This window comes from Antrostomus carolinensis, unplaced genomic scaffold (genome assembly GCF_000700745.2).
Source record: "Antrostomus carolinensis isolate BGI_N321 unplaced genomic scaffold, ASM70074v2 scaffold6710, whole genome shotgun sequence".
In the NCBI taxonomy this organism is placed as follows: Eukaryota; Metazoa; Chordata; class Aves; order Caprimulgiformes; family Caprimulgidae; genus Antrostomus; species Antrostomus carolinensis.
In genome coordinates, this window is record NW_010290466.1 from 57,290 (window position 1) to 67,240 (window position 9,951).

Here is a 9,951-nt window from a genome sequence, read left to right on the forward strand (position 1 = left end):
CATTGAGGATGTTAGTGTGGGGGTTGGTGGGTGCTTGGTACACTAAAAGTCATCCAGAGCATGCATTCTATCTTCCATGACTGTTTTATGGTTAGTCTTGCCTGTACTTTCAGTTTCAAATTCTCATTTATTGCAACACTTAAAACTATTAATTTCATAGTTTTCCTGACATGCTTATAAAAACTAGAGCATTACCAACTGAAATGAAGTTTCTAGACTCTAGTGATCATGGGAAAGTGGAGAGGATCTGCCACTATATTTACTTGTATTGTGATAGTGCTTATCTCCAAATGAGATTAAGACCTAGTTGCACTAAACTACTAGTGAGCCCTTCCCTCCCTTCTCCCCTCCTCCAAGAAGGCAGTACAGGAGTCACAGAAATTACTTCTAGACTAAATGCAGCGTGACTGTAGTACTGGTAAATGCAAGATGGCTTTCATACCGCTCCCTGGGAAGTGGAGAGTGTACAGTGCAAGGCCTGTTTAATTGGACTTTGCTCACAGTTTGACAAGTGAATTGGCAACAACACAATACTCCCAATTAAGCTGTTTTTCCCTGTAATATTAATGCAATAAACCCACTTCTGAGAATGAGGCAAGGCTGAGAATTGCTGTGACATTACAGGAAGAGGAGGCAGGGAAGAAAAAGATTGCCAAAAGTTGAAAATTGAACACATGGGAAAGGAGAAGTCAAAGTGTATGAGCATATTTTGATAAATATTAATGAATTAATTTGTATTTAGTTTACTTAAATGATCTGTAAAGGCTTTAAACTATCCAGCAATTTAATACTTTCCCCATTGTATTGCCTCCATAAGGCCTTTTCAGGATCAGTAAAATACTGATGGCTATGTCTTACGCTAGAATAGCACTGCTTCTGATGTGGCTGTAATACTTGGCCTTTGGCGTCCTGCCTAACCATTCACCCAGGGGTATGGCATCACGCCAGCTTGGCAAACACACCCAGCTATATCTAACTGCTTAAAATAATGGATTCATTTTACGTAAGATTATCAAATGCTTTGTGGAAAATTATACTGCCCTAGTACATCTTAATAGATATTAGCTAATTCTAAATTATTAAAAGACAAAACAGTTTCAATGGAAGGTCTTTTCTCATTGTCAGATTTTAGTTGCATACTGTTATCTGTGGGAAAGCTCTAATAAAGACACTGTAACGCTCTTAGTCTCTCTTTCTTTAACAGCCCAGATGCTTGGTGCTGACACGTTCCTAGGATTTTTCTATATACGATAGCTACTGCATGACAGCTATTTTTAAAAGAGAGAGGAGTCTGAAATAAAAACCTATATCTAGAATGCAAAACATCCATCTCTAGTTGTGCATTCTTTTGCCTGGGGCATCTGCTCTTTAAGGGGAGGTGCTCGTGTAGTTTAATTTCTATGTTATATTCTATTGCTTCTATATATAGATATATATTTAGTACATAATGTAGGTATTCAAATCCTCTTGCTTCAGACTTCCATTAAGATACCAATTTTATAGATTGAAATGAAGCATTTCTAGTTCTAATATCACTTACTAAAACCACCCTTCCGCTAATGACAAGTAAATACATAATCATGATATATTAATTGATGTTGTATAATTCATCCTTTTTCCTTCATCATCATTTACTGGAAACCACTCTGTAATGTTGTGAAATATACGCTGTATTTAGCAACTGTTTTTTTACAGTTGGTGATGTAAAACTCATGGTGAAGCCGATACTTATTTTAGCACATTGTCCAGTGCCCTGTTGGTGAACTCCCAAAATATTTCTCTACTTAGGGAGATGTGATTTTTTTTCTTTTTTTTTTTTTTTCACGTCAGAAGTGCCTGAATCACTAATTTCTGTAGCTTTTTTAGCCTGAGCACAATACACTAATTCATCACATGGTACATTTACAGTGCACTAGAGAATACAGTTAAAATGCATGTATGACTACAACATAAAATTAAACGTGAGATATATGTTCCTGAGGAAAAATAATAGCTTTTCTGTTTTCTGCTATTAATATGTGCTGTCTGCCTTTATTGTAATTGCAGCTTGGTGTTTATAAAAAAAAAAGCAAAATCTTTGCAATTCACTAGTAAGTTAAACCAGTTGTTTCAATGATATTGAAATTTTATTATATCTTGCCACTAAGTTTCATTCTCTAGCTTTGCCAGCGTATAAGGAGCGTTAGTGCTGATAATCTGTGAATTCTGCATGTAGCTCAGGATGCTGGTCTGAAGACAAAAAGACACGTGCAATCCCTTTCTTCAAGAGTACAAGAATAAAGCTGCCTCAACCAGACATTTCTGCTCTCATCTTTCATTGTCTTATCAATGTTACCACTGTTTACTCATCATCTTGCCGGTTTTAACAGGAGAATGTCTTCATGTCAAAGTTAGCTGTAATCGTACCTCAATGAAAACTGATGCATAAGGAATAGAGTTTAATAAAGAAAATGAAATTCTTAAACACATTTTTGTTCCTAAGTAGGAAGAGTGAATAGATAAATATTCAAAGCATCTTTGTTTCACAGTGCTATACAATCTTGCCAGTTGTTTATAAATGAGAAGCAACTTATCTATCCTTTTTTCTGTTTTGCAGAGGAATGATGAAGAGGCTGTTGTTGATAGAGGTGGAACTCGCTCCATTCTCAAAACGCATTTTGAAAAGGAAGATCTAGAAGGTGAGAGATTATTTTCCTGTGATTTAAGTTTCCAAATATGTAAATGCAAGCAGGACTGATGTTTTAATACTTATAATGGCTTCTACACTTGTTTTACAGTCCTCATGTAGTTGCCTAGCCACATCTTCAGCTGAACAAAAACACTCTGGAGTGTCACAGATTGGACAGATACTTTCTCACTGGAGAAAGCACCTAACATCACCATGTAGAAGAAAGTCAGAAGTTGTGAAAACTGTCTCATGATATTGGCCTAATAATTCAGTCTTTGAAAGAGTCGTATTTCAGTTTCTTTAGTGGATCCCAGACTTATTCTGCTTACTACTGTACTTATACTCTTGTATTGAGTTGTGTGAGCCCCCAAGTCATAATTACTGGATGAAACTGAATTTCAGTTGGACATATGATATCCCATCCCTGAGACTGGAACTTCCTGATTTTAATTGTTAGCTTGTTGTGGTGGGACATGGAACATTCTTGTCTTTGTCACATGGAGCCACAGGAACTAGCCAAAAGAAATACTAAGATCTGGGGTGTATTTCAAAATCCTACATCTGAAAAGTTACTTGTCTCAGGTCTAAAGAGAGGCATCTCTATCTGTGCATGAACCTGAGCTTTCTAAATGCCTATCCTTCATCACAATTTTTTTTCCTTTTTCTCTGTCTGTATAAATTTTGCATTCCCTGCTGCGTGATGGTCATATTGATGATTTCATGTGAATGTCAACATGATACATAGCAACCCTCTAACTGCTTCCCTCAGCAGTGCCTCAAAAAGCAGACATGGCTGCATTTTGAAAGGGATCTGGCTGTGTTAGTCTGTATGAAGTAGTCTCTCACAGAAAGATGAAAAGTGCCACACGTTATAGCATGTATGAGGTAGGTAGCTCTCTGCTCAGCCTGGGGCAAGTCTGAGCACATGCAAGGGTAGATCTCAGGTAAGATGTTTCCAGGGTAGCATTTAGAGTTTTGATATTGAAAGGGATAAGTGGCCACCAGTGCATCAGGCTGGCAATGACAATTTTGGGCTTAGGCACACAACTCTCTTTTTTGAATCTCACTCTTAAATCTTCTGTAGTCTTCAGTCCTTTGATTGCATCCTTGGACAAACTGAAACTGTTATATCTGGTGTCCTTAGAGATAGAATGCCTGATAGAAGAATGGGGGCTCCCTGCCTTCCCTTCTCCGTGATACTGACTCACCGAGTTTTCTGTGGGGTGAACCTATCCAAAAAAATGTCCTTTTGCTGAATCATTGTACTGATGATGGTAAGGTGGTGTTTTAAAAATTAATGACTTTCTGGAGAATGACTTTATTAAGACATTTTTTATAGAAATAACATAATAGTGGACTTGTCTGCCACTGGCATTGTACATTACTTACCTTAAAATTAATAGGACCTAGCAGCTCACAGGACTGAAAAAAACATAGATCTTACTAACCTGCTGGCCTTGATTCAGCCTTGCCCCCACATAGAAGCAAGTCAGCTACTGATTCTTCTTGGCTAGACAGGAACATTGACCAAGGTCTCCTCTCCCTTTGGCTGCCAGGATACTACAGCCTATTGCAAAAAATTTTTTACTCTGTCAGCACAGATCCCCTGCTCCAAGCTTCCTTGCCTCTGCTTCCCTTGAGTGCCCTGTTCATCCTGATGTTCACTCTGACCTACCTTATGCTCCTTGCAGCAATGTTGGTTAGACATAGAAGGGTAGAACATAAGCTGTGAAAATAAAGAGTTGGAGGGAGAGTTGGGTTAGTCTATTCCTGCAATGTCAGATGTGGTTGTATAGCTGTAGTTCTCTACAAAAAGGTCTCTTAAAAGGAACCCTTTTGGCTTTAAAAGCACAGAATTCTTTCATTTTGTTGCCTGCCAGGTATTACATGCTCCAGCTTGTTCCATTTGTCAGCTCTAAGGCACGTCTTTCTGTAGTGCCTCTCATCTAGTTTTGTCTTGTTTTTCCTATGTCTCTCAATATTACTTGAGATCTCACTTTTCTCCTGAGCTGTGCTTTCACTCTTGCCTTGGCAATTGCCTGGTTTGGTCCCTTCACATGGGTCTCTTGTCCCTTCCCAAGTGTTCCCATGTTTGTGGGAAGGTGGTTCACCTTGAAGATTCATTAATAACTGCAGGACATTTTCACAAAATCTCTTTGAAAGTTCACGTGAAGAATAATGAAATAATGAAAGCAAACGAGTTATCACATAGTGTTGGTTGCGTGCCACAGTCTTGTTGATCATAAGCTTTAGGTTTTGAAGTTTAACTTTGTTCTGAGCTTCACTGATGAGAAACCTTTTCAATATTTGTGGGGACTGATATTTCCAAATATTTAGCCTTGTGAATTCTGATAAATGAAATTGGCATAAACCAACTTGCCATTCATAATTGGGGAAAGCTGCAAAGTTTCAGCGTCAGAAGACAGAAACATTCAGTTTTTAACATACAGTTGTGCTAGTACTGAGTTTGCATTTTTTTTTTTTTTTTTTTTTTTTTGTTGCTTGTTGCTAATTTAGAAATATAGGTCAAATTCTGCCCTCTAGTAAGCACAGCTTCACGTCCCATCAGTAGAAAGTGTGTGTGTGCGTCTGGGAAGGTCCTTTTACATTCTGTCTGCTGACTTTTTTTTTTTTTTTTTTTTTTTTTATTGTGTGGCAAAGTCTGAGACCTGATCTTGTGATAGGACTGTACACATACCACCTCTGGACTCCTCTGGAGCAATGTAGGGAAGTAAGAAATGAACATAAGTACATTTAAAAACACTTTTTTAGCCCAGCCACAACCTGGAAAAATGTTTTGTTAAAAGGATAGATTTGTTGGGAGGGCAGCAATTGAAATGGGCTCTTTAAAAGGTTCTTAACATTAATGACTTCAGTGAAATGCTCTTATCCTCCATGTTCAATATGTCCTTAATGCTTTCTTGGGCCAGGGATATTGTTTTTTGGTTTTTTTAATATATATAATTTTTGTTGTACTTTAGCCTAGAACAGAAGTTACATGTACAATCTAAAAAAAATTGTGAAGGCTTTCCTGTTAGTTCCAAACTATAGGAGGGCAAAAAGGTGAAAAATGTCCCTTGAGCAAACCATAACCACAAACAGCAAAGTAAACTGTTGGTTTAGGAAGCATTGCTTTTGTCCTTTCTGCTTTCTCTTTAGCTCTGCCTCCCTGCTGCACTACAATAACGCACCATGAGTCATGTACTCTCTACTCCTACACAATTCACCATAATCACTTTTTCTCCTATAAGGAAAAAAGGCGATTTTTTTAACTCTGCATGGACTGCTGGTTTTCTGTCTCTGCCTCACTGTTCACTTTTGAGAGAATGGAAAATTACATGTGGTTCAGCTCTAGCTGGCAATACATAAAGAAGCTTCGAGACATGTAGTGTTTTCCAGAGGAGGGAGAGACCCCTCCAGTTCTGCTGAGGTCAGCAGTCATTTGAGACATGGCTCAAACCACTGGCAAAATATTCTCTCTCAAGGCATCTTGACTTTGCAGTGTGTTTTCTTAGTAGGTCACAGAAGCCTGCCTTTGTTCTTTCTGGAGATGCTTCAAGACCCATCTGTTCCCTTATCTGCCCCCATTCGTCATGCCCATAAGCAGGGATCTGAAATTCTTGGTCTCAGCAGGTGCCTAAGGCACATTTGGATCATTCTGTGTGGAAGGCAGCACAGGCAGATGTACCATGAGCACCTGGTGCTCCTGGATGTTCAGATCCAGGACAGTGGCTTTTTATGCAATAGGCACTAACGTGTCTGGTTCACTGAGGAGCTCTTAAAATACCTGCTTGAGTCCCACCTGCCAGGTGTAACATGGAGGCCTGTTGGTGGGGAAGTGGGGAGGTGAATGTGCTTTGTATGTCTGTTCTTCCTGCCAAATGGGTGTTTGTTTTCCATGTTAAAATTGTGTTTGGAAGGAGAATGGGAAGTACTGGGGCAAAAATGTATGTACCCTTAGTGTTCCATTAAAAAGATCTTAATTTCTCTAAATTAAGGGAATTTACAGTTCTTTTCTCTCTGTCTCCATTTTCTCTTGCAATGTCACATCCATTCAGACAATTGTAATGGGATTTACAGAAGTTCCTGAGTTAAGTCATCAAGCACCATGATATAATTGGATATGTGTTTTCAGAGCTTTAGAAATCCCACTCCATTTATTTTCCTTTCCATTTATTTAATGAATCGGATAGGTAGCTAGGACAAGCTTCTGTTTCAAAGACCCAGAATACCAGATGTTACATCTGTAATTTTCAAGAGCTATGCAGAAAATACTTGCTTTTCTGAGGTTACCTTTTTAGATGGTCAATTTGCTCTTGTGTTCTTAATATAATAAAATTTACGTTTAGGGAAGAATTTCTTCTTTGGAATACAGTATCCTCAAACAACTCTTCTTAGATTTTATTCTGAGAAACATCTCTGCAAGATGTATTCATATTAATAATGTATATTTCATATCTGTCTTTTCTAGGGCAAAGAATTCATACCTTCAGAAAGTGGAGGTATTTACAGCATAGTACACTGTAGTTTAGTTTAGAGTAAATCCTGATTTTTACATATGCTTATATGTACTTTCATCTGTCTGAAAATTAAATACAATTAACAGGATCTCTTTAAAATCTTTTATAATACAATTTGGATTTATTAATGTAATCCCATAAAAAATTAAAAGAACACTTTATAACAAGGGTCATTATTTCTTTAATCCCTAAAATATTTTTACTTAAGGTGTGTTTTAATGCTTCGAAGGTAAACCACAAGGGACCAAAGCCTCTTAGCTATAAATGGATAGATTGGAACTAACTTTATATTCTGCCATGTGCAACTTGATTAAAAAACAATATTTATAAATTTAACAGTGGACTTGTAGCATTGTATAAATGTGACATTGCAGAGCAGATCAATTTGGTGTATTGTGTTTCTTTAATAAGCTTTTATATTGTAAATTATATTTGTATATTAATGTATTTTCTCAGAGATTGAGTTTTTAAAAATAATTCGCTCCTAAATCCTAATATTGAAAATATTTATGCATATGCTTATGTTTAGCTTTCCTAGTGGCACATCTGGAATAAATCAAACATTTTAGTTCGGAGTGTGTTTTTGCAGGAACAAAATCATAGCCTTTCTATGATAAAACTCTCTTGATATTAATGTAAGGTTATTTGAAAAAGCTGAGGAAGACCAGATAAATCCAGTGGCTCACTGATATCTAAATTAATCCCATTTAAAAAATTATAACATAAATTAAACGTAACATAAATGTTGGAGAGGATTAAGTCTCTCTCAGCATAGAAATTCTTTCATTTATTTTGAAGTAAGAATTAGCAGGAGAAATCCCTTTTGATCTATTAGATGTACAGTTTTTTCCTGAGAAAGGTCAATAGGCCAAAGTCTTAAGTGTGTCCAGAAAGACGAATCTGCCTGTATGTACGTGGATGTATTTTGTCTCTGTATGTTTCATGGACCTGATCATGTCTGGCTATCTGTGCATGCATGCACAAAATATCTTACAATGTATCCACTGTAGTCCTTGGATGAGAGGTACAGAGTAAAGAAATGTTTTAAGTATGATTTTTGCCATTACAGGATAGTTCCTCATAAGAGGGGAGAAGCAAACCAAACTGACTATATCTAGTAATGATAAAATAAACTGTAATTGACCACTTCAACTGTTAATATTTTTTGCAAGAAAACACAGCCATTGGAAAAATACAATTGAAAAAACCTGCTTTGTAAACACAGAACAAAACGTAAAACGTTAATCCACTTGTAGGTTTTTGACTATCAACTTTAGCCCTTTCTGAGGTGGTGGGACTCTACAGCACATGGTGCACAGTGCAAGTGATAAAACTGTCCAAAAGTGATGCCCAGCATGGTACTTTTGAAGACTTGGATTTAAAGAGTTATAAATCCATTGTTTGTTGTGCTCGCCTCTTAAAACTGCGTGTAAATTCTACCTGAGAATGGTTGTTAGGTTGTACCTGATGTTGACAGTATGTACCTTGATGTAACTTGAAGTTGTTACTATTTCCCATACTTTAGTGCCTTTGTACCCTTGTCAAAAGAATGAGAAATTATGATCTAGTTGAGCGAAGTGCAGTACAAACACACAGCAGAGCAGAATTATTACAATACTTAAGCAATATTAAGATATTTTTAGATGGCATCCTGATGAAGTAAATAAAACACACAAAAAACCTCTGAAAGATAAGTGAAAGAAATGCCCTTGTACAATTAGTTATAAACTATAAGGAACAAATCTGAATCCTGTTGCTTATCCTGCAATTGACTTCAGCCAAATTGAAATGATAGATGTTCTTTCTTTGGAGAATTTAATCAGTTTAACTGCGATCTTATAGTAAATAAAGGTGCTGAAGGTATATTTTTGGGGAGGAAATGTGCTTCTGTTGGTGTCACTTGGAATTTTAGCATTGATGTCAGTGACACTGAGGAGCTATTTGCAACCTGTGTTCATGTTATGCTGGATCAGAAATATTCTAATGACTACTTTTATGCAAAACATTAAAATGACAGAGTCTAGTTGATTCTTGGGACTTGCTTATGCAAATGAGAATAAAAACAAATCTGCTTTAGATCCTCTTGAAATTGAGAATTTTTGGAAAAAATTGTTTTGGAAAATACTTGATTTAGAATTATGTCTTACAGATTCAATTGTTATTTCTGTTGGAAGTTTTATATTAAGTTATTGTTTATTATAATCTTTAAATAATTCTTGCATTCAAATAATATATGTCTTTGGTGAGGGGTGGAAATCTGTTGAGGAACTTCATTGAAATGGGTGTGAACGCTCCTCTCCAGAGTAAAGCAGCAAGAAATTGTCTGTCAGAGCAAGCATGGTGTTTCTACTGTGCTGCTCTGTCCTGGAGACTGCAGTGGAGCCTTGTGGTTGCCAGCAGTTTAGAATTCATTAATTTTTCTTTTGTTCCCAGTCTTTTTTTGTTCCATGGTTGTGCTCTTTTAATAAACCAGAACTTATTAACTCTTTATTTAGAATTTTTACTTTTGCTTTTTGCTCTAGCATTTTTCCATAGAAAACTATTCCTTTTCCCTTATCAGTTTCCTTTTTTCCCCTCTTGCTTGCCTGAGCCTTGTTACAAGGACCTAGATTCTCCTCTGTGTTTATTGAAATTATGCCCCGGTAGAACTCTGTTGGCCTCAGTAGGTTTGCACAGAAGGAATAAAATCCATTTTGCTTTTTCCTGGTTATGCTTTTCAGTTTCCAGGTTCTGGTTTGCTTTTCAGTGTAAGCTGATTCTATC

General features: G+C 36.8%; 1 protein-coding gene across 1 annotated transcript in view; it reads left to right on the forward strand.

Annotated features, from left to right (window-relative positions):
• The window catches only part of LOC104529063 (sodium-driven chloride bicarbonate exchanger), a gene marked incomplete at its 3' end in the record, with an annotated part of 83,128 nt that overhangs the window by 21,107 nt on the left and 52,070 nt on the right, over positions 1-9,951 (forward strand). The window contains exon 2 of the mRNA XM_029086310.1: positions 2,597-2,678. Within this exon, the coding sequence (XP_028942143.1) occupies positions 2,597-2,678 (82 nt within the window). The remainder of the gene's footprint in view (positions 1-2,596; positions 2,679-9,951) is intronic.